The sequence below is a fragment of the Staurois parvus genome, unplaced genomic scaffold (assembly GCF_062004578.1).
Source record: "Staurois parvus isolate SC_StPar_1 unplaced genomic scaffold, SC_StPar_1.0 ptg000287l, whole genome shotgun sequence".
In the NCBI taxonomy this organism is placed as follows: domain Eukaryota; kingdom Metazoa; phylum Chordata; class Amphibia; order Anura; family Ranidae; genus Staurois; species Staurois parvus.
Window position 1 is genome coordinate 34,085,628 of NW_028318083.1, and position 24,667 is coordinate 34,110,294.

Below are 24,667 nucleotides of genomic sequence, written 5' to 3' on the forward strand. Positions count from 1 at the left end.
AAATATCAACAATCTCAAGGTTACAAGTCCATCTCCAGAGAACTAGATTTGCCTTTGTCCACAGTGCGCAACATTATCAAGAAGTTTGCAACCCATGGCACTGTAGCTAATCTCCCTGGTCGTGGACGGATGAGGAAAATTGATGAAAGATTGCAACGCAGAATAGTCCGGATGGTGGATAAGCAGCCCCAAACATGTTCCAAAGACATTCAAGCTGTCCTGCAGGCTCAGGGAGCATCAGTGTCAGCGCGAACTATCCGTCGACATTTAAATGAAATGAAACGCTATGGCAGGAGACCCAGGAGGACCCCACTGCTGACACAGAGACATAAAAAAGCAAGACTACAGTTTGCCAAAATGTACTTGAGTAAGCCAAAAGCCTTCTGGGAAAACGTCTTGTGGACAGATGAGACCAAGATAGAGCTTTTCGGTAAAGCACATCATTCTACTGTTTACCGAAAACGGAATGAGGCCTACAAAGAACAAAACACAGTACCTACGGTAAAATATGGTGGAGGTTCAATGATGTTTTGGGGTTGTTTTGCTGCCTCTGGCACTGGGTGCCTTGACTGTGTGCAAGGCATCATGAAATCTGAGGATTACCAAAGGATTTTGGGTCGCACTGTAGGGCCCAGTGTCAGAAAGCTGGGTTTGCGTCCAAGATCCTGGGTCTTCCAGCAGGACAATGACCCCAAACATACGTCAAAAAGCACTCAGAAATGGATGGCAAAGAAGCGCTGGAGAGTTCTGAAGTGGCCAGCAATGAGCCCAGATCTAAATCCCATTGAACACCTGTGGAGAGATCTTAAAATTGCTGTTGGGAAAAGGTGTCCTTCCAATAAGAGAGACCTGGAGCTGTTTGCAAAGGAAGAGTGGTCCAAAATTCCGGGTGAGAGGTGTCAGAAGCTTATTGATGGTTATAGGAAGCGACTGATTTCAGTTATGTTTTCCAAAGGGTGTGCAACCAAATATTAAGTTAAGGGTGCCAATACTTTTGTCCAGCCCATTTTTGGGGTTTTGTGTGACATTATGTCATATTTGCTTTTCTGCCTCTGTTTTATATTTGTTCCAATACATACAAAGGGAATAAACATGTGTATAGCAAAACATGTGTTAATGCAATACCTTTTTTGTGTGAAATACTTGATTTTCAGGAAAAATATCAAGGGTGCCAACAATTTCGGCCATGACTGTATAAATAATGAAACAAAATGTAGTTATGCAGCAAGAATTATTGTTGGTGAAGGTAGCGGCAGCCAATGACATTGCCCTGCTTTAGAGGACTGTGAGAGTGGAACTTGGCTCAAAAAGTGAAGAATTGTGTTAAAGCCTAAGTTTAGGTAAAAATTTTTTTTTTTAATCAGCACAAGGGATAGTACTTGTGTGCTCAAATGTTTGCATACTCTGGAAAAAATCGTGACATTGAAAATATGACTGCTCACACCAAAAAGCTGTCTTTTATTTTATGGATAGTGATCATTTTTTATTTTATTTACTACAGGTACTTATATAGCGCTGTCAATGTACGTAGCACTTTACATATGTATTGTACATTTACATCAGTCCCTAACCCTCAAGGGGTGTACAATCTAAGGTCCCTAACTTACATTCATACATACACATACTAGGGCCAATTTAGACAGGATCCATTTAACCTACCAGCATGTCTTTGGAGTGTGGGAGGAAACCGGAGTACCCAGAGGCACAGGGAGAACATACAAAACTCCAGGCAGGTGGTTCCATGGTTGGGATTTGAACCAATGACCCTAGTAATGCCCAGCAGAAGTGCTAACCACTTAGCCATTATGCTTCCAATTTATATGATCATAGGAAGCCATTTATTATCACATAGTTGTTTGCCTCCTTTTTAAGTCATAATGATAACAGAAATCACCCAAACAGTCCTGATCAAAAGTTTTCATGCCCTGGAATGTTTGGCCTTGGTACAGACACACACACACACACACGTTACAATAGCAAATAAAGGTTACATTTCCCACATTTTTTAAATTGCAATTAGTGTGTGTGTATAAATAGTCAATGAGTTTGTTAGCTCTCACATGGATGCACTGAGCAGGCTAAATACTGAGCCATGGGGAGCAGAAGAGAACTGTCAAAAGACCTGTGTAACAAGGTAATGGAACTTTATAAAGATGGGACAGGATGTAAAAACATGTCCAAAGCCTTGACAAAGCCAGCCAGTACAGTTCAATCACTTATTAAGAATTGGAAAGTTGGGGAATCTCTTGATACCGAGCCAAGGTCAGGTAGACCAACAAAGATTGCAGCCACAACTTCCAGAGGAATTGTTCAGGATACAAAGAAAAACCCACAGGTAAGCTCAGGAGAAATACAGGCTGCTCTACAAAAAAAAACCCAAAAAAAACAATGGTGTGGTTGTTTAAAGAAGCACAATACAATGATACTTGAACAAAAAGTGAGCTGCATGGTCAAGTTGCCAGAAAAAAGCCAATGCCACAAAAAAGGCATGTCAAGGTGTTGTTGGGCATATTGTAACTGGGCTTTTTTGTGGCACCCACCTCCATGAATAAAATGTGAACTATGAATGGAGGATGGGTGGATAAATTAAAGGTCTACCTCCTACATTCATAGAGCCGTTTGCATGCTTGGAAGCTATAGTACAGCTTTTATAAATGGAGGAGAGGGGTGGAACGGGCTGGCATAAACACACTTGATGAGTGACAGGTCCAGTGCTCTTATTAACCTCTGCAACACCAGAAGATTAAAGCTGTGGATTATGGGGGAGTTCGAGGACTTCAAATTTCAACTATGACAGGCGACAACAGCAAAAGAGAATCTTAAAACAACATTAAATAATGTCCCTTGTGCTATTTTTTAAACGTTTTACCTAGGGAGTATGTAAAAATGGCAATTGTGCCTAAAAATGGTACCCTGAGGAATCTACTCCTATCCTCAATTCCTACCGGTAAATAGGTGTGCACTTCCGGATATGTGAGATCTAAGGCAAATTGCCTCTGACTGCTAGTTTTAGCAGATGACATTACTGCTGACTGGTCATTTGTCCTCTACCGGCTATGAGAGTTCAGTTTCTCCTTCAGAAAGAGGGGAACAAATTCACTGGGATGGTGCTTTAATAAATGCACACTTATATGGCTGTCAAAGTATAATTAGGAGATAAATGGTTATGTTATGGGATAACATAACCATAGGGATTGCAGCTGAAAAAGGGGGATTCCCCCCTTCTGTCATTCTACACATTTTAGAGAGCCCTTGAAGTTATAAATAGCATTATAGGTATGGATCTCCAAATAGGGCTTAAGTGCTAAAGCTCAATTTAACTTTCATTTTAAATTAACCAAGAACACTTCAGGCAAAATCAAAGCAAATGGTGTGCAAAGTCTGAGTTTGTGTTCTTTAAATGTTTGCCACAGCCTGAGTAAAAAAGTCTGCATCCTGCCAGCATGCAGCAGAGTGGGACCACTCAAGCTCTCTGTAGGGAGTTTCTGCTTAAAAAGGTAATTACAGGGAATTCAAACCAGGCTAACCCATTAAATGCATTGTTTAGACTGGTTTGCACAGCACAGGTTGACTTGGAATTTTTATTTCTGTTTGGGCTTTTTTCACGAGGTTGAAGGAGAGCTTTTACATACAAATTGTCATTTATTATATCTGCCATCTTCAAAAGGAGGCTTTCAACCATGATCCCCTTGCAGCAGTGGGATATGGGATATAAAAAAAAAAATTTCAGCTACATACACGGGTCGAATTCCAAACACATTTTCTTTAGAAAATTGTAAATTTAGTGTGTTTTGTAATCAGATGGTGCCACCATTGATTTCGAAATTCAACCAAGCAAGCCTAGAATCTCTCCTCATGTTGCTACAGAAAATAATTTTCATGGCCAAGAATTTTCTTTTCTTTCCAGGTCACAGCTTTGTATTTCTTGCACGATTCTCCCATCATTGATTGTAACGTTTTAGTTTTTCCAAAAATTTCCAACATGCCCGATTGCTCAAATTTGAAGGTTACACGAAAATCGGCCATTTTTTCGAATGAAAATTCTAAGAAAAGATTTTTCTAAAGAAAATTCTTTTGGAATTCGACCCCTGTATGGCAGGCTTTAGTGTTGCTGTCCTGTTGCTTTAGTTCTGGGATCTAAAGACTTACACTGCTACCAGGAAAGAAAGATGGCTCATTCTATATTTTTTACAAAGATTTTCTTACCTTTTTCAGTGATATATATGTTTCAATGGCATGTATCCAGGCTAACACGGGGCCTTTGTTGTCTGTTGCACCTCGTCCATATAAGTTTCCTTAAAATTATGCAAATGTAAACTTAGAAGAATTATGGCACATTCAATAATATATTTATAAAAAAATTTTTCTAAAAACACACACATTCTTTTTAGAATACACTACCACAACATTTCACATTACTGATGTGTGTACGTTTTACCATTATTTATGTTAAAAAGTATCCTTCTCTCTTGCTTTCTTTGTTTGAAATACCCGGTATTTCTGCTAGTCCCCCTGCTTTGCTATTTCAAACTGACCATGAGGCATGAGAGCACATCCTTCTTAGTGTGGTCAGTTTTCTGGATAGCCTGCCTGTCCAGTAATACCAAAAACGTGTGCTGACATGCCTCCTGCACAGCCATCCACTGGGAAGATCGCTGTTCTGCTTTTTCTCCACCCCCACCTCTTTAAGCCTCTTATGCAACTGAGAAGACAGATTATGTGATCGCATAATCTGGTATTTATAATTTTTTAATACATATACTGTATACACCAATGTTTTGCCCTTCATTTGTATTTTAACCACTTGCCTACCGGGCACTTATACCCCCTTCCTGCCCAGGCCAATTTTCAGCTTTCAGTGCTGTCACACTTTGAATGACAATTGCGCAGTCATGCAACTCTGTACCCATATGAAATTACAATTTTTTTGAGACATATAGAGCTTTCTTTTGGTGGTATTTAATCACCTCTGGGTTTTTTATTTTTTGCTAAACAAACTAAAAACTGAAAATTTAGAAAAAGATTTTTCTTAGTTTTTGTTATAAAATTTTGTAAATAAGTGATTTTTCTCCTTCACTGATGTGCGCTAATGAGGATGCAGTGATGGTCACTGGTAGGCTGCACTGATAGGCGGCACTGACAGGCGGTTTAGATGGGCACTGATATTTGGCATTGATGTGCACTTGTAGGCACTGATATGTGGCACTGCTGGGCACTGGCAAGTGGCATTGATGAGCACTGACATCTGGCATTGATGGACACTGACAGGTGGCACTGCTGGGGCTACACTGATTATCAGTGCCCTGATGATCAGTGTATATGTCCCCTATGAGTAATGCCGATTACCGACTCTCCTCTCCTCACGAGCTGTCAGTGTGACAGCTCGTTAGGAGAGAAATGCCGATAACCGGCATTTCCCTATTTACATGTGATCAGCTGTGATTGGACAGAGTTGATCACATGATCAAGCCTACATCTTCGGCTCTTTCCGTTGATGGCCGCGCTGCGTGCCCCCAGAGCCATGCATCATATGACGTCCTCCCAGAACGAGAGAACCGCCTTGCGCCTGTCATTGCCTTATATGGCGGGCAGGAGGTGGTTAAGCTGAAAAGGATGTTTTGCAATGTGAGATTTCATATACTTTTATACAACAATGACCACTATAAGGCCTCACGCACACATGGCATCTCTTTAAGCCTCTCTAAATGACAGAATTCCTGGCAGGAAAGAGCTGCCTAAAAAATTAAGTAAAAGCTTTGTATTGCACAAACATTTAGGTATATCTAGTGTTTGAGCGTCATTCCATTCTGTTAGTCAGAATATGAATTTAGTCTGGCCATTGGAATGAATTAATGCTCAAATGCTATACAAGCCTAAATGCATCTAGCATTTATGTGCATTTAGAGAAGTTTGGATGCGTTTCACTATTTCTGCTCTTCAACTCCTCTCCTGAACTCCCCTTTTGGTGTTTTTTTTCCCAGCCTGTAAATGTTCCTCTAATACCCCTGTAAACGCCTGTGTGCATGGACAAATAGGCTAACATAGAGGTGTTTTACTGACTGAGAAAAAAAAACAAAACAAAAAACAAAACAAAAAAAAAAGCTCAACACCTGTAACAGTGGCCTTTTTTAAACTTCGTGTGCACAAGGCCTAAATATTATTGCATCTCCAAGCTGTTCAGACTGATGTGTTAATTCACAAAGATGTCTAAGGAAGAAGACCAAATCTGGAACTCTTGTCTACTATACCTTTGCATTCAGAAACAATTTATAATATATACAGTATGTATGTATCTATCTATCCACAAAAAAGTTCATAGATACAGTAACATGAAACTAACCATTAACAAAAGATACTAACCATTAACTTCAGTCAATGTGTATGGATCACTTTTCCACCCATCTTCCTTTTTAGCAGGCTGGACGTCAACGTGTCCATAAAAACAGACAGTAGCCTTTGTGGTGTCATTACCCAGCTCAGCCAAGATTGCAGGGGGGAATTTGATTTTTTGTCCACCATGCAGCTGAAGATAAACAATCAAATTTTTATTTCAAAAGTTTAGTAATAAAATGCTATACATATACTGGATGCCATAGCAATCTATCTAAGAAACAGCAAGTGCAAAATGTCATTGGGAGAGGCAGCAAATCACTCCACCTCTTATGTTGTAACCATCAGAAATCTCCTTTTTCTTATGTGACAAGCCCTTTCAGCTTCTGCCCAAACTATTTACGTAATGAGAATATTTATTTTAATATGCTGTGCTGTGTGACACCTGTCAAATAGGAAGTGTCGAGAAATCTACACAATGGGGGCATTGAGGTATAATTGCTAGTATGCTATGCTTTGTGTAATGGCTGTGTGTGTGTTCAGGTTAGCATAAACTGAAGAAATGTAAACCTTCTTGTAAATATAGATTTGTATTAATACAGATTATAATGAACCAGAAGGGAATACTGTAGCTCAATTGGAGAGAGAGTTTAAGCGCTTCTTTTAAATTCACACTGCTCTGGAAAAGTTCTACACTTGGGGGCATATGTATAAACCCGACATTCATCACACTTTAGTTGTTGCAGGTGAAAATACACACACACTGCCTTGAAATTTTCCATTTTGTCATGTTACAACCAAGAAATACAAAGTGTTAAAGTATAAAATTAAATACACATGGTGTGTGTGTGTACATACATACATACAGTGGGGATCGAAAGTTTGGGCACCCCAGCTAAAAATTTGTATTAATGTGCATAAAGAAGCCAAGGAAAGATGGAAAAATCTCCAAAAGGCATCAAATTACAGATTAGACATTCTTATAATATGTCAACAAAAGTTAGATTTTATTTCCATCATTTACACTTTCAAAATAAAAGAAAACAAAAAAATGGCGTCTGCAAAAGTTTGGGCACCCTGCAGAGTTTATAGCATGCACTGCCCCCTTTGCAAAGCTGAGACCTGCCAGTGTCATGGATTGTTCTCAATCATCGTCTGGGAACACCAGGTTATGTCAATCTCAAAGGTTTTAAATGCCCAGACTCATCTGACCTTGCCCCAACAATCAGCACCATGGGTTCTTCTAAGCAGTTGTCTAGAAAACTGAAAATAGTTGACGATTAGAGATGAGCGAAGAAATGAAAAATTCGATTCGACTGATTCGGCGAATTCGTGGACAATATTCGATTCGAGTCGAATAAATTCGCTGTGAATTTAACTTAAAAAAGGGTGTTTCTAGGCTTCAGAGAGACTTAATATTAGTGCAGAACACTGTACCTTTAATTTAAATGCCCTTGGAGTCTGCTGGGGAAGAGAAATAATACTGTCAGTCAGTATGACATGCAGATGAGTGCCGTCGATCTTAGAATCACCGCACACTTCACTCATTTGGGCAGTCACGGGGCCAAAACCAGAGTGTGGAGCCACAGTGTGGCGGTGGAGGCAGCAGCAATGGGAGGCCATACAGCACCCTATGACAAAAATGGAAACCACCAGCAGTGTGAGGAGACCTGAAAGTGGCACATGGCAGAGTGTGGCGATAGAGACAGCAGCAATGGGAGGCCGTACAGGGACCCATGACACACTCTGGACCTGGCAGCAGCATGAGGAGGCGGTACAGGGGCCCATGACAGATTACGGGCCTGGCAGCAGCATGAGGAGTCGGTACAGGGGCCCATGGCAGATTACGGGCCTGGCAGCAGCAATGGGAGGCCGTACAGGGACCCATGACACACTCTGGACCTGGCAGCAGCATGGGGAGGCGGTACAGGGGCCCATGACAGATTACGGGCCTGGCAGCAGCATGAGGAGTCGGTACGGGGGCCCATGACACACTCTGGACCTGGCAGCAGCATGAGGAGGCGGTACAGGGGCGCATGACAGATTACGAGCCTGGCAGCAGCAACTTGGACAGGAGGACGTTCAGCTTCTGCACCGTCGGGTGCGTGCTCGCAAACTGTTGTCTCTTGGAAACGGATTCCAAGAAAGACTGCTGACGGAATCCGTGAAGAGGAGTAGCAGGAGAAGGAGCATCTGAACGAGCGGAATATGCCAACAAGCGACAACAGTGGCCCATGACAGATTACGGGCCTGGCAGCAGCATGAGGAGTCGGTACGGGGGCCCATGGCAGATTACGGGCCTGGCAGCAGCTATGGGAGGCCCGTAATCTGCCAGCACCCTATGACAAAAAATGGAACCCACCAGCAGTGTGAGGAGACCTGAAAGTGGCACATGGCAGAGTGTGGCGATGGAGACAGCAGCAATGGGAGGCCGTACAGGGACCCATGAGAGACTCTGGACCTGGCAGCAGCATGAGGAGGCGGTATAGGGGCCCATGGCAGATTAGGGGCCTGGCAGCAGCTATGGGAGGCCCGTAATCTGCCAGCACCCTATGACAAAAAATGGAACACACCAGCAGTGTGAGGAGACCTGAAAGTGGCACATGGCAGAGTGTGGCGATGGAGGCAGCAGCAATGGGAGGCCGTACAGGGACCCATGAGAGACTCTGGACTTGGCAGCAGCATGAGGAGGCGGTATAGGGGCCCATGGCAGATTAGGGGCCTGGCAGCAGCTATGGGAGGCCCGTAATCTGCCAGCACCCTATGACAAAAAATGGAACACACCAGCAGTGTGAGGAGACCTGAAAGTGGCACATGTTTGGGGCATGATTCATGGCGGATTTAGTCAGTTGTGTCAGGAACTGGTGGTTTGAAATCCAGACTAATCCACGCCTGATTCATTTTCACAAACGTGAGTCTCTCCACACTTTGGGTGGACAGTCGTGTCCTCCGCGGAGTTGCAATACCTCCTGCCGCACTAAACACGCGCTCCGATGCCACGCTACTGGCCGGGCATGACAGCCTTTCAAGGGCAAATTCAGCTAGTTGGGGCCAAAGGTCAAGTTTCGTTGCCCAGTAGTCAAGGGGATTGTCTACCTCGGTTGGCAGGGTGCTGTCCAAGTAGGCCTAAGCCTGTTGTTTGAGGTCCTGCTCCAGGTCCACCTGATGCTGCTGCTGCTGCTGCGGCTGGTTAGTAGTTTCCTCACTGCGCTGGTGAAGAAAGCTACTCATCATCGACTGCAGACTGAGGCAGCCGCTGCTGGTGGAGCTGCCACTGCTCCTACCACCCCACCCCTCCCCTGCTGCCATGGCAGCGGAACACGAGCGCACAGGGCCCACAGTGTCTGAGGATGGACGTTGGCGCAGACAGGCAGAGACCAGCTGACTACATAGGTGTTTTTTATAGTACGTTATTTTGGCCTCCCTCTCAGCAGGTGTGAAAAAGGCCACCATTTTTGAACGGTAGCGAGGGTCCAACAAGGTGGACAGCCAAAAGTCATCCCTCTGTCTGATGGTTATTATTCGGCTGTCGCTACGCAAGCAACCGAGCATGCTATGGGCCATTTGTGCCAAGGAATGCGAGGGACTCCCTGCCTCCATCTCCACAGCATACTGCCACGGTGCGTCTAGGTCCTCTGTCTCCTCTTCCTCCTCCTCTACCAGATGCTCCTGCTCCTCCACTCCTGTCCGCTGAGTGGAAAAACCACCCATTTCACTCAATAATTCCTGAGCACCAATGTCCTCCTCTACCTCCTCCTCTTCTTCCAGTCCTGCCCCCACAGGGGCCATGTGGCGTTGAGATCTGTGCGCCACGTCTACCGCACCCTGACCAGCCATTGTTAACAGCATTTGTTCCAGGACGTGCAACAGAGGAATGACGTCGTTCATCCCATAGTCCTGCCGACTCACGAATAGCGTGGCCTCCTCAAAGGGCCTGAGCAAGCGCAGGTGTCACGCATGAGCTGCCAATGGCTGACATCTAAGTTACACAGGGAGTACCTTTATCTGCTTTTAACATCAGGAAATCTGTGATGGCCTTTTGCTGTTCGTAAAGGCGGTCTAACATATGTAGGGTTGAATTCCACCTTGTTGCAACGTCACAGCATGAGGAGTCGGTATAGGGGCCCATGGCAGATTAGGGGCCTGGCAGCAGTTATGGGAGGCCCATAATCTGCCAGCACCCTATGACAAAAAATGGAACACACCAGCAGTGTGAGGAGACCTGAAAGTGGCACATGGCAGAGTGTGGCGATGGAGACAGCAGCAATGGGAGGCCGTACAGGGACCCATGAGAGACTCTGGACCTGGCAGCAGCATGAGGAGGCGGTATATAGGGGCCTACGGCAGATTAGGGGCCTGGCAGCAGCTATAGGAGGCCCGTAATCTGCCAGCACCCTATGTCAAAAAATTCAACACACCAGCAGTGTGTGAGGAGACCTGAAAGTGGCACATGGCAGAGTGTGGCGATGGAGACAGCAGCAATGGGAGGCCGTACAGGGACCCATGACAGACTCTGGACTTGGCAGCAGCATGAGGAGGCGGTATATAGGGGCTTATGGCAGATTAGGGGCCTGGCAGCAGCTATAGGAGGCCCGTAATCTGCCAGCACCCTATGTCAAAAAATTCAACACACCAGCAGTGTGAGGAGACCTGAAAGTGGCACATGGCAGAGTGTGGCGATGGAGACAGCAGCAATGGGAGGCCGTACAGGGACCCATGACAGACTCTGAACTTGGCAGCAGCATGAGGAGGCGGTATATAGGGGCCCATGGCAGATTAGGGGCCTGGCAGCAGCTATAGGAGGCCCGTAATCTGCCAGCACCCTATGTCAAAAAATTCAACACACCAGCAGTGTGAGGAGACCTGAAAGTGGCACATGGCAGAGTGTGGCGATGGAGACAGCAGCAATGGGAGGCCGTACAGGGACCCATGACAGACTCTGGACTTGGCAGCAGCATGAGGAGGCGGTATATAGGGGCCCATGGCAGATTAGGGGCCTGGCAGCAGCTATGGGAGGCCCGTAATCTGCCAGCACCCTATGTCAAAAAATTCTACACACCAGCAGTGTGTGAGGAGACCTGAAAGTGGCACATGGCAGAGTGTGGCGATGGAGACAGCAGCAATGGGAGGCCGTACAGGGACCCATGACAGACTCTGGACTTGGCAGCAGCATGAGGAGGCGGTATATAGGGGCCCATGGCAGATTAGGGGCCTGGCAGCAGCTATGGGAGGCCCGTAATCTGCCAGCACCCTATGTCAAAAAATTCAACACACCAGCAGTGTGTGAGGAGACCTGAAAGTGGCACATGGCAGAGTGTGGCGATGGAGAAAGCAGCAATGGGAGGCCGTACAGGGACCCATGAGAGACTCTGGACCTGGCAGCAGCATGAGGAGGCGGTATATAGGGGCCTATGGCAGATTAGGGGCCTGGCAGCAGCTATGTGAGGCCCGTAATCTGCCTGCACCCTATGTCAAAAAATTAAACACACCAGCAGTGTGAAGAGACCTGAAAGTGGCACATGGCAGAGTGTGGCGATGGAGACAGCAGCAATGGGAGGCCGTACAGGGACCATGACAGACTCTGGACTTGGCAGCAGCATGAGGAGGCGGTATATAGGGGCCCATGGCAGATTAGGGGCCTGGCAGCAGCTATGTGAGGCCCGTAATCTGCCTGCACCCTATGTCAAAAAATTTAACACACCAGCAGTGTGAAGAGACCTGAAAGTGGCACATGGCAGCAGAGTGTGGCGATGGAGACAGCAGCAATGGGAGGCCGTACAGGGACCATGACAGACTCTGGACTTGGCAGCAGCATGAGGAGGCGGTATATAGGGGCCCATGGCAGATTAGGAGCCTGGCAGCAGCTATGTGAGGCCCGTAATCTGCCTGCACCCTATGTCAAAAAATTAAACACACCAGCAGTGTGAAGAGACCTGAAAGTGGCACATGGCATGAGAGACTCTGGACCTGGCAGCAGCAGGAGGAGGCGGTATAGGGGCCCATGGCTGATTAGGGGCCTGGCAGCAGCTATGTGAGGCCCGTTATCTTGCAGCACCCTATGTCAAAAAATTTAACACACCAGCAGTGTGAAGAGACCTGAAAGTGGCACATGGCAGCAGAGTGTGGCGATGGAGACAGCAGCAATGGGAGGCCGTACAGGGACCCATGAGAGACTCTGGACCTGGCAGCAGCAGGAGGAGGTGGTATATAGGGGCCCATGGCAGATTAGGGGCCTGGCAGCAGCTATGTGAGGCCCGTAATCTGCCTGCACCCTATGTCAAAAAATTTAACACACCAGCAGTGTGAAGAGACCTGAAAGTGGCACATGGCAGCAGAGTGTGGCGATGGAGACAGCAGCAATGGGAGGCCGTACAGGGACCATGACAGACTCTGGACTTGGCAGCAGCATGAGGAGGCGGTATATAGGGGCCTATGGCAGATTAGGGGCCTGGCAGCAGCTATGTGAGGCCCGTAATCTGCCTGCACCCTATGTCAAAAAATTTAACACACCAGCAGTGTGAAGAGACCTGAAAGTGGCACATGGCAGCAGAGTGTGGCGATGGAGACAGCAGCAATGGGAGGCCGTACAGGGACCATGACAGACTCTGGACTTGGCAGCAGCATGAGGAGGCGGTATATAGGGGCCCATGGCAGATTAGGGGCCTGGCAGCAGCTATGTGAGGCCCGTAATCTGCCTGCACCCTATGTCAAAAAATTTAACACACCAGCAGTGTGAAGAGACCTGAAAGTGGCACATGGCAGCAGAGTGTGGCGATGGAGACAGCAGCAATGGGAGGCCGTACAGGGACCATGACAGACTCTGGACTTGGCAGCAGCATGAGGAGGCGGTATATAGGGGCCCATGGCAGATTAGGGGCCTGGCAGCAGCTATGTGAGGCCCGTAATCTGCCTGCACCCTATGTCAAAAAATTTAACACACCAGCAGTGTGAAGAGACCTGAAAGTGGCACATGGCAGCAGAGTGTGGCGATGGAGACAGCAGCAATGGGAGGCCGTACAGGGACCATGACAGACTCTGGACTTGGCAGCAGCATGAGGAGGCGGTATATAGGGGCCCATGGCAGATTAGGGGCCTGGCAGCAGCTATGTGAGGCCCGTAATCTGCCTGCACCCTATGTCAAAAAATTAAACACACCAGCAGTGTGAAGAGACCTGAAAGTGGCACATGGCAGCAGAGTGTGGCGATGGAGACAGCAGCAATGGGAGGCCGTACAGGGACCATGACAGACTCTGGACTTGGCAGCAGCATGAGGAGGCGGTATATAGGGGCCCATGGCAGATTAGGGGCCTGGCAGCAGCTATGTGAGGCCCGTAATCTGCCTGCACCCTATGTCAAAAAATTTAACACACCAGCAGTGTGAAGAGACCTGAAAGTGGCACATGGCAGCAGAGTGTGGCGATGGAGACAGCAGCAATGGGAGGCCGTACAGGGACCATGACAGACTCTGGACTTGGCAGCAGCATGAGGAGGCGGTATATAGGGGCCCATGGCAGATTAGGGGCCTGGCAGCAGCTATGTGAGGCCCGTAATCTGCCTGCACCCTATGTCAAAAAATTTAACACACCAGCAGTGTGAAGAGACCTGAAAGTGGCACATGGCAGCAGAGTGTGGCGATGGAGACAGCAGCAATGGGAGGCCGTACAGGGACCATGACAGACTCTGGACTTGGCAGCAGCATGAGGAGGCGGTATATAGGGGCCCATGGCAGATTAGGGGCCTGGCAGCAGCTATGTGAGGCCCGTAATCTGCCTGCACCCTATGTCAAAAAATTTAACACACCAGCAGTGTGAAGAGACCTGAAAGTGGCACATGGCAGCAGAGTGTGGCGATGGAGACAGCAGCAATGGGAGGCCGTACAGGGACCATGACAGACTCTGGACTTGGCAGCAGCATGAGGAGGCGGTATATAGGGGCCCATGGCAGATTAGGGGCCTGGCAGCAGCTATGTGAGGCCCGTAATCTGCCTGCACCCTATGTCAAAAAATTTAACACACCAGCAGTGTGAAGAGACCTGAAAGTGGCACATGGCAGCAGAGTGTGGCGATGGAGACAGCAGCAATGGGAGGCCGTACAGGGACCATGACAGACTCTGGACTTGGCAGCAGCATGAGGAGGCGGTATATAGGGGCCCATGGCAGATTAGGGGCCTGGCAGCAGCTATGTGAGGCCCGTAATCTGCCTGCACCCTATGTCAAAAAATTAAACACACCAGCAGTGTGAAGAGACCTGAAAGTGGCACATGGCAGCAGAGTGTGGCGATGGAGACAGCAGCAATGGGAGGCCGTACAGGGACCATGACAGACTCTGGACTTGGCAGCAGCATGAGGAGGCGGTATATAGGGGCCCATGGCAGATTAGGGGCCTGGCAGCAGCTATGTGAGGCCCGTAATCTGCCTGCACCCTATGTCAAAAAATTTAACACACCAGCAGTGTGAAGAGACCTGAAAGTGGCACATGGCAGCAGAGTGTGGCGATGGAGACAGCAGCAATGGGAGGCCGTACAGGGACCATGACAGACTCTGGACTTGGCAGCAGCATGAGGAGGCGGTATATAGGGGCCCATGGCAGATTAGGGGCCTGGCAGCAGCTATAGGAGGCCCGTAATCTGCCTGCACCCTATGTCAAAAAATTTAACACACCAGCAGTGTGAAGAGACCTGAAAGTGGCACATGGCAGCAGAGTGTGGCGATGGAGAAAGCAGCAATGGGAGGCCGTACAGGGACCCATGAGAGACTCTGGACCTGGCAGCAGCATGAGGAGGCGGTATATAGGGGCCTATGGCAGATTAGGGGCCTGGCAGCAGCTATGTGAGGCCCGTAATCTGCCTGCACCCTATGTCAAAAAATTTAACACACCAGCAGTGTGAAGAGACCTGAAAGTGGCACATGGCATGAGAGACTCTGGACCTGGCAGCAGCAGGAGGAGGCGGTATAGGGGCCCATGGCTGATTAGGGGCCTGGCAGCAGCTATGTGAGGCCCGTTATCTTGCAGCACCCTATGTCAAAAAATTTAACACACCAGCAGTGTGAAGAGACCTGAAAGTGGCACATGGCAGCAGAGTGTGGCGATGGAGACAGCAGCAATGGGAGGCCGTACAGGGACCCATGAGAGACTCTGGACCTGGCAGCAGCAGGAGGAGGTGGTATATAGGGGCCCATGGCAGATTAGGGGCCTGGCAGCAGCTATGTGAGGCCCGTAATCTGCCTGCACCCTATGTCAAAAAATTTAACACACCAGCAGTGTGAAGAGACCTGAAAGTGGCACATGGCAGCAGAGTGTGGCGATGGAGACAGCAGCAATGGGAGGCCGTACAGGGACCCATGAGAGACTCTGGACCTGGCAGCAGCAGGAGGAGGTGGTATATAGGGGCCTATGGCAGATTAGGGGCCTGGCAGCAGCTATAGGAGGCCCGTAATCTGCCAGCACCCTATGTCAAAAAATTCAACACACCAGCAGTGTGAGGAGACCTGAAAGTGGCACATGTTTGAGGCATGATTCATGGCGGATTTAGTCAGTTGTGTCAGGAACTGGTGGTTTGAAATCCAGACTAATCCACGCCTGATTCATTTTCACAAACGTGAGTCTCTCCACACTTTGGGTGGACAGTCGTGTCCTCCGCGGAGTTACAATACCTCCTGCCGCACTAAACACGCGCTCCGATGCCACGCTACTGGCCGGGCATGACAGCCTTTCAAGGGCAAATTCAGCTAGTTGGGGCCAAAGGTCAAGTTTCGTTGCCCAGTAGTCAAGGGGATTGTCTACCTCGGTTGGCAGGGTGCTGTCCAAGTAGGCCCAAGCCTGTTGTTTGAGCTCCTGCTCCAGGTCCACCTGATGCTGCTGCTGCTGCTGCGGCTGGTTAGTAGTTTCCTCACTGCGCTGGTGAAGAAAGCTACTCATCATCGACTGCAGACTGAGGCAGCCGCTGCTGGTGGAGCTGCCACTGCTCCTACCACCCCACCCCTCCCCTGCTGCCATGCCAGCGGAACGCGAGCGCACAGGGCCCACAGTGTCTGAGGATGGACGATGGCGCACAAAGGCAGAGACCAACTGACTACATAGGTGGTTTTTATAGTACGTAATTTTGGCCTCCCTCTCAGCAGGTGTGAAAAAGGCCACCATTTTGGACCGGTAGCGAGGGTCCAACAAGGTGGACAGCCAAAAGTCATCCCTCTGTCTGATGGTTATTATTCGGCTGTCGCTACGCAAGCAACCGAGCATGCTATGGGCCATTTGTGCCAAGGAATGCGAGGGACTCCCTGCCTCCATCTCCACAGCATACTGCCACGGTGCGTCTGGGTCCTCTGTCTCCTCCTCCTCCTCCTCTACCAGATGCTCCTGCTCCTCCACTCCTGTCCGCTGAGTGGAAAAACCACCCATTTCACTCAATAATTCCTGAGCACAAATGTCCTCCTCTACCTCCTCCTCTTCTTCCTGTCCTGCCCCCACAGGGGTCATGTGGCGTTGAGATCTGTGCGCCACGTCTACCGCACCCTGACCAGCCATTGTTAACAGCATTTGTTCCAGGACGTGCAACAGAGGAATGACGTCGTTCATCCCATAGTCCTGCCGACTCACGAATAGCGTGGCCTCCTCAAAGGGCCTGAGCAAGCGGCAGGTGTCACGCATGAGCTGCCAATGGCTGACATCTAAGTTACACAGGGGAGTACCTTTATCCGCTTGTAACATCAGGAAATCGGTGATGGCCTTTCGCTGCTCGTAAAGGCGGTCTAACATGTGTAGGGTTGAATTCCACCTTGTTGCAACGTCGCAGATCAGGCGATGCTGTGGAATTCCGTTCTGCCGCTGCAGCTCAATGAGGGTGTTCTTTGCGGTGTAGGAATGGCTGAAATGCATGCACAGTTTACGTGACATTTTAAGGATGTCTTGCAGTGGGATGGTGGATTTTAGGAACCGCTTGACAACCAGATTGAACACGTGAGCCATGCATGGCGCATGGCACAACCTTCCTTGACGCAGAGCAGACACCATGTTCTTTCCGTTGTCAGTCAACATGGTTCCGATTTTTAGTTTGCGCGGAGACAGCCATCTGTCGATTTCTCTGTTCATTACACTCAGCAGTTCCTCCCCTGTGTGACTACGTTCGCCAAGGCATACCAGGTGCAGCACAGCGTGACACCGTTGCGCCCTGCACATGTGATATGCCGGTCGGGTAATGGGACTTGGCACGGGGGTGGCGGCTGAGGACACGGCGGAAAAAGAGGTGGTAGAGGCGGACATGCTTGCTGGACCAAGGACGTGCAAACGTGGAGGCAAAAGCGTCGTGACCTGTCCAAGTTGCTGGTGCGGCTGTGCCGGCACCACGTTCACCCAGTGGGCCGTAAATGACATGTACTGTCCCTGACCGTAGTTACAGCTCCACACGTCGGCGCTGCCGTGCACTTTGGCAGAGACCGACATGCTCAAAGACTGGCCCACCATCTCTTCTACATGTGAATGCAGGGCTGGCACTGCCTTTTGGGCAAAGAAATGACGGCTTGGCACTCTCCACCGCGGCGCGGCACAAGCCATCATTTCTCGGAAAGGTGCTGAGTCCACCAGTTGGAAAGGGAGGGACTGCAGCACCAGCAACTTGGACAGGAGGACGTTCAGCTTTTGCACCGTCGGGTGCGTGCTCGCAAACTGTTGTCTCTTGGATACGGATTCCAAGAAAGACTGTTGACGGAATCCGAGAAGAGGAGTAGCAGGAGAAGGAGCATCTGAACGAGCGGAAGATGCCAATGAGCGACAACTCCCCTCAGCAGAGGTGTTGGAGCCTTGACTGGCTGATAGAGGGCGATTGACGACGTCGGGTGACGGAGCAAGTAACGGAGCGGGTGATGGAGCGGGGGCTGGGGCAGGCAGAACCGCCGTATGTTTATCACGGTTTTCCCAGGCCACCGAATGGTGACGCTGCATATGCTGACGCAACGCTGTAGTCCCAACATGGGCCCCCTGGCCACGCTTGCATTTCTGGCCACATAGTCGACATACGGCTACATTTACTTCCTCGGGCGGCTTGAGGAAAAATTGCCACACCACCGAGTAGGAAACTTTGCCCCCGCTACTCTTCACTGGCTGACTGCTACTTCCTCCGTGCGCACCGGCACCACTACTGGCCGTGGTGGTAGGCTGCAGTGGAGCTGGTGCTCTACTCCGTGGACGTTTGGCTCCACTGACACTGATGCGACCCTGCTGCTGTCTCCTGGGCAACCCACCGACTGTTTTGCTCGCTGCCAAGCTGCCACCCTCTTCTCCTGATGATGCGGAAGAAATTGCCTGATGACGACGAGGCTGCCAAGTGCGATCAACCTCCTCATCATCAAGTAGGGTCTCCGCCTCACTACTAGCCCCCTCGGCTGCGTCTGGGTCAGGAGACAGACCTGTCTCTAGACCGGCTACCGAGCCACTCTCCTCGCCAGTACTTGTTCGCTTGGCTGCTGAAAAGGCCGATGTCTCCCCCCGTTCCTGACCGCCCTCTGTTAGCTCTTCCTCACTGTACAGTGGGGCTGAGCCCACAGCATGCGATACTTCGCTTGGTGAGGGAACAGCAAAGGACAGGGGCAGGTAGAGGACACGTGATTTCAGTGGGCTTGGTCCCGGGCCATGCCAACTAACGGTTGTGTCTGACGTACCCACCGACCGTTGGCTGTAGGTGTCAGAGGTGACCTGGGAAGAGGAAGACGACCGAGCCAACCAATCAATGACGGCAGGGTTGTCGGTGGAGACACGACCGCTGGATGACACCGGGAGCACTGGCCTCTGGCTGCGAATACTGCTGCCTCGACCCCTTCCTCTGCTGCCACGTCTGCTCGCTCCTAAAACATTGCCTCCTCTGCCACTCCTCTGCATGTTGTCTGACATACTATTTAATTCAACGATTAGGTGTCCCTGAGTAACAATTCTCTGGCACTCAGTAACAATTCTGTCTGTCCCTGAGTATGAATTCTGTGGCCCTGAGTAACAATTCTGTGTCTGTGCGAGTAACAATTCTGTGTCTGTGCGAGTAACAATTCTGTGTCTGTGCAAGTAACAATTTTGTGTCTGTGCGAGTAACAATTCTCTGGCACTCAGTAACAATTCTGTCTGTCCCTGAGTAACAATTCTCTGGCACTCAGTAACAATTCTGTCTGTCCCTGAGTAACAATTCTCTGGCACTCAGTAACAATTCTGTCTGTCCCTGAGTAACAATTCTCTGGCACTCAGTAACAATTCTGTCTGTCCCTGAGTATGAATTCTGTGGCCCTGAGTAACAATTCTGTGTCTGCGCGAGTAACAATTCTGTGTCTGTGCAAGTAACAATTTTGTGTCTGTGCAAGTAACAATTTTGTGTCTGTGCGAGTAACAATTCTCTGGCACTCAGTAACAATTCTGTCTGTCCCTGAGTAACAATTCTCTGGCACTCAGTAACAATTCTGTCTGTCCCTGAGTAACAATTCTCTGGCACTCAGTAACAATTCTGTCTGTCCCTGAGTAACAATTCTCTGGCACTCAGTAACAATTGTGTGTCTGTGCAAGTAACAATTCTGTGTCTGTGCAAGTAACAATTTTGTGTCTGTGAGAGTAACAATTCTCTGGCACTCAGTAACAATTCTGTCTGTCCCTGAGTAACAATTCTCTGGCACTCAGTAACAATTCTGTCTGTCCCTGAGTATGAATTCTGTGGCCCTGAGTAACAATTCTGTCTCTGTGCGAGTAACAATTCTGTGTCTGTGCAAGTAACAATTTTGTGTCTGTGAGAGTAACAATTCTCTGGCACTCAGTAACAATTCTGTCTGTCCCTGAGTAACAATTCTCTGGCACTCAGTAACAATTCTGTCTTCCCTGAGTAACAATTCTCTGGCACTCAGTAACAATTCTGTCTGTCCCTGAGTATGAATTCTGTGGCCCTGAGTAACAATTCTGTCTCTGTGCGAGTAACAATTCTGTGTCTGTGCAAGTAACAATTTTGTGTCTGTGAGAGTAACAATTCTCTGGCACTCAGTAACAATTCTGTCTGTCCCTGAGTAACAATTCTCTGGCACTCAGTAACAATTCTGTCTGTCCCTGAGTATGAATTCTGTGGCCCTGAGTAACAATTGTGTGTCTGTGCAAGTAACAATTCTGTGTCTGTGCAAGTAACAATTTTGTGTCTGTGAGAGTAACAATTCTCTGGCACTCAGTAACAATTCTGTCTGTCCCTGAGTAACAATTCTCTGGCACTCAGTAACAATTCTGTCTGTCCCTGAGTAACAATTCTGTCTGTCCCTGAGTATGAATTCTGTGGCCCTGAGTAAGAATTCTCTGGCACTCAGTAACAATTCTGTCTGTCCCTGAGTATGAATTCTGTGGCCCTGAGTAACAATTGTGTGTCTGTGCAAGTAACAATTCTGTGTCTGTGCAAGTAACAATTTTGTGTCTGTGAGAGTAACAATTCTCTGGCACTCAGTAACAATTCTGTCTGTCCCTGAGTAACAATTCTCTGGCACTCAGTAACAATTCTGTCTGTCCCTGAGTATGAATTCTGTGGCCCTGAGTAACAATTCTGTCTCTGTGCGAGTAACAATTCTGTGTCTGTGCAAGTAACAATTTTGTGTCTGTGAGAGTAACAATTCTCTGGCACTCAGTAACAATTCTGTCTGTCCCTGAGTAAGAATTCTCTGGCACTCAGTAACAATTCTGTCTGTCCCTGAGTAACAATTCTCTGGCACTCAGTAACAATTCTGTCTGTCCCTGAGTAACAATTCTGTCTGTCCCTGAGTATGAATTCTGTGGCCCTGAGTAAGAATTCTCTGGCACTCAGTAACAATTCTGTCTGTCCCTGAGTATGAATTCTGTGGCCCTGAGTAACAATTGTGTGTCTGTGCAAGTAACAATTCTGTGTCTGTGCAAGTAACAATTTTGTGTCTGTGAGAGTAACAATTCTCTGGCACTCAGTAACAATTCTGTCTGTCCCTGAGTAACAATTCTCTGGCACTCAGTAACAATTCTGTCTGTCCCTGAGTAACAATTCTCTGGCACTCAGTAACAATTCTGTCTGTCCCTGAGTAACAATTCTCTGGCACTCAGTAACAATTCTGTCTGTCCCTGAGTAACAATTCTGTCTGTCCCTGAGAATGAATTCTGTGGCCCTGAGTAAGAATTCTCTGGCACTCAGTAACAATTCTGTCTGTCCCTGAGTAACAATTCTCTGGCACTCAGTAACAATTCTGTCTGTCCCTGAGTATGAATTCTGTGGCCCTGAGTAACAATTGTGTGTCTGTGCAAGTAACAATTCTGTGTCTGTGCAAGTAACAATTTTGTGTCTGTGAGAGTAACAATTCTCTGGCACTCAGTAACAATTCTGTCTGTCCCTGAGTAACAATTCTCTGGCACTCAGTAACAATTCTGTCTGTCCCTGAGTAACAATTCTGTCTGTCCCTGAGTATGAATTCTGTGGCCCTGAGTAAGAATTCTCTGGCACTCAGTAACAATTCTGTCTGTCCCTGAGTATGAATTCTGTGGCCCTGAGTAACAATTGTGTGTCTGTGCAAGTAACAATTCTGTGTCTGTGCAAGTAACAATTTTGTGTCTGTGAGAGTAACAATTCTCTGGCACTCAGTAACAATTCTGTCTGTCCCTGAGTAACAATTCTCTGGCACTCAGTAACAATTCTGTCTGTCCCTGAGTATGAATTCTGTGGCCCTGAGTAACAATTCTGTCTCTGTGCGAGTAACAATTCTGTGTCTGTGCAAGTAACAATTTTGTGTCTGTGAGAGTAACAATTCTCTGGCACTCAGTAACAATTCTGTCTGTCCCTGAGTAAGAATTCTCTGGCACTCAGTAACAATTCTGTCTGTCCCTGAGTAACAATTCTCTGGCACTCAGTAACAATTCTGTCTGTCCCTGAGTAACAATTCTGTCTGTCCCTGAGTATGAATTCTGTGGCCCTGAGTAAGAATTCTCTGGCACTCAGTAACAATTCTGTCTGTCCCTGAGTATGAATTCAGTGGCCCTGAGTAACAATTGTGTGTCTGTGCAAGTAACAATTCTGTGTCTGTGCAAGTAACAATTTTGTGTCTGTGAGAGTAACAATTCTCTGGCACTCAGTAACAATTCTGTCTGTCCCTGAGTAACAATTCTCTGGCACTCAGTAACAATTCTGTCTGTCCCTGAGTAACAATTCTCTGGCACTCAGTAACAATTCTGTCTGTCCCTGAGTAACAATTCTCTGGCACTCAGTAACAATTCTGTCTGTCCCTGAGTAACAATTCTGTCTGTCCCTGAGAATGAATTCTGTGGCCCTGAGTAAGAATTCTCTGGCACTCAGTAACAATTCTGTCTGTCCCTGAGTAACAATTCTCTGGCACTCAGTAACAATTCTGTCTGTCCCTGAGTAAAAATTCTGTGGCCCTAATAACGTTTCTGTGGCCCTAAGTAACAATTCTCTGGCACTGAGTAACAATTCTGTCTGTCCCTGAGTATGAATTCTGTGGCCCTAACTAGCGTTTCTTTGTCCCTAAATAACGATTCTGTGGCCCTCATTAACAAGTCTGTGTCCCTGAGTAATGGTTCTCTGTCCCTAAGTAACTTCTCTCTGTCCCCAATTCTCGTTTCTGTGGCCCTAACTCTGTCCCTGTCCCTAGTACAGAGCGGTCTGCCTCTGTTCAATGACTGCAGGCAAATGAAGATTTCCAAAATGGCCGCTATATATACCTCGACCATTACACAGTGCTGGCTGGCTGGCTGCTGATTGGCTGATGCGATCACATGTCGTTGAGGAATGCATTATGGGGCAGCGCGCCTTGTCTGCGCGCCTTCCCCGACATCCCCGCTCCGTCGCCGCACATGTCAGCCGCCATTTTCGGAAAAATTTCGATTCGCGCGTCCGAATTAGGCTGTTTTTCGGATTCGGCACGAATCGAAATTTTTCCGATATTCGACTCGAATTCCACTTCGGATACTTCGATTCGCTCATCTCTATTGACGATCACAAAGCTGGAGAAGGCTATAAGAAGATAGCAAAGTGTTTTCAGATGTCAATATCCTCTGTTCGGAATGGAATTAAGAAATGGCAGTCATCAGGAACAGTGGAAGTTAAAGTAAGATCTGGAAGACCAAGAAAAATATCAGACAGAACAGCTCGCAGGATTGTGAGAAAAACAATTCAAAACCCACGTTTGACTGCACGATCCCTCCAGAAAGATCTGGCAGACAATGGAGTTGTGGTACACTATTCCACTATAAAGAGATACTTGTACAAATATGGTCTTCATGGAAGAGTCATCAGAAGAAAACCTCTTCTACGTCCTCACCACAAAAATCATCGTTTGAACTTTGCAAATGAATATATAGACAAGCCTGATGCATTTTGGAAACAAGTTCTGTGGACCGATGAGGTTAAAATTGAACTTTTTGGCCAGAATGAGCAAAGGTACGTTTGGAGAAGAAGGGGCACAGAATTTAATGAAAAGAACCTCTGTCCAACTGTTAAGCATGGGGTTGGATCAATCATGCTTTGGGGTTGTGTTGCAGCCAGTGGCATAGGGAACATCTCACGAGTAGAAGGAAAAATGGATTCAATAAAATTTCAGCAAATTTTGGATGGTAACTTGATGCCATCTGTGAAAAAGCTGAAGTTAAAGAGAGGATGGCTTCTACAAATGGATAATGATCCTAAACACACCTCGAAATCCACAGGGGATTACATCAAGAGGCGTAAACTGAAGGTTTTGCCATGGCCTTCACAATCTCCTGACCTCAACATAATTGAAAATCTATGGATAGACCTTAAAAGAGCAGTGCGTGACAGACAGCCCAGAAATCTCAAAGAACTGGAAGACTTTTGTAAGGAAGAATGGGCAAAGATACCTCAAACAAGAATTGAAAGACTCTTGGCTGGCTACAAAAAGCGTTTACAAGCTGTGATACTTGCCAAAAGGGGCAGTACAAGATATTAATTCTGCAGGGTGTCCAAACTTTTGCAGACGCCATTTTTTTGTTTTCTGTTATTTTGAAAGTGTAAATGATGGAAATAAAATCTAACTTTTGTTGACATATTATAAGAATTTCTAACCTGCAATTTGATGCCTTTTGGAGATTTTTCCATCTTTCCTTGGCTTCTTTATGCACATTAATACAAATTTTTAGCTGGGGTGCCCAAACTTTCGATCCCCACTGTACATACATACATATTAATTATATATATATATTCAGATTTTAGTTTTGTTTTGTTCTTATGTCCCAGCTAATGAGATTCACCATTTGTATTTGCAATGGAGATACAGTGCCTTAAAAAAGTATTCATACCCCTTGAATTTTTCCAACCAAAAATGTAAATGTATTTTAATGGGATTTTATG

At 47.6% G+C, this 24,667-nt stretch overlaps 1 protein-coding gene across 2 annotated transcripts in view; it reads right to left on the bottom strand.

The window, feature by feature from the left end:
- LOC149458486 (beta-Ala-His dipeptidase-like) overlaps positions 1–24,667 on the bottom strand; it is a 76,967-nt gene that overhangs the window by 22,968 nt on the left and 29,332 nt on the right. For both annotated transcript variants that reach the window (XM_089682375.1, XM_089682376.1), the window contains 2 exons: positions 6,361–6,523; positions 4,207–4,295 (listed from right to left, as the gene is read on the bottom strand). In XM_089682375.1, the coding sequence (XP_089538501.1) occupies positions 4,207–4,295; positions 6,361–6,523 (252 nt within the window). The remainder of the gene's footprint in view (positions 1–4,206; positions 4,296–6,360; positions 6,524–24,667) is intronic.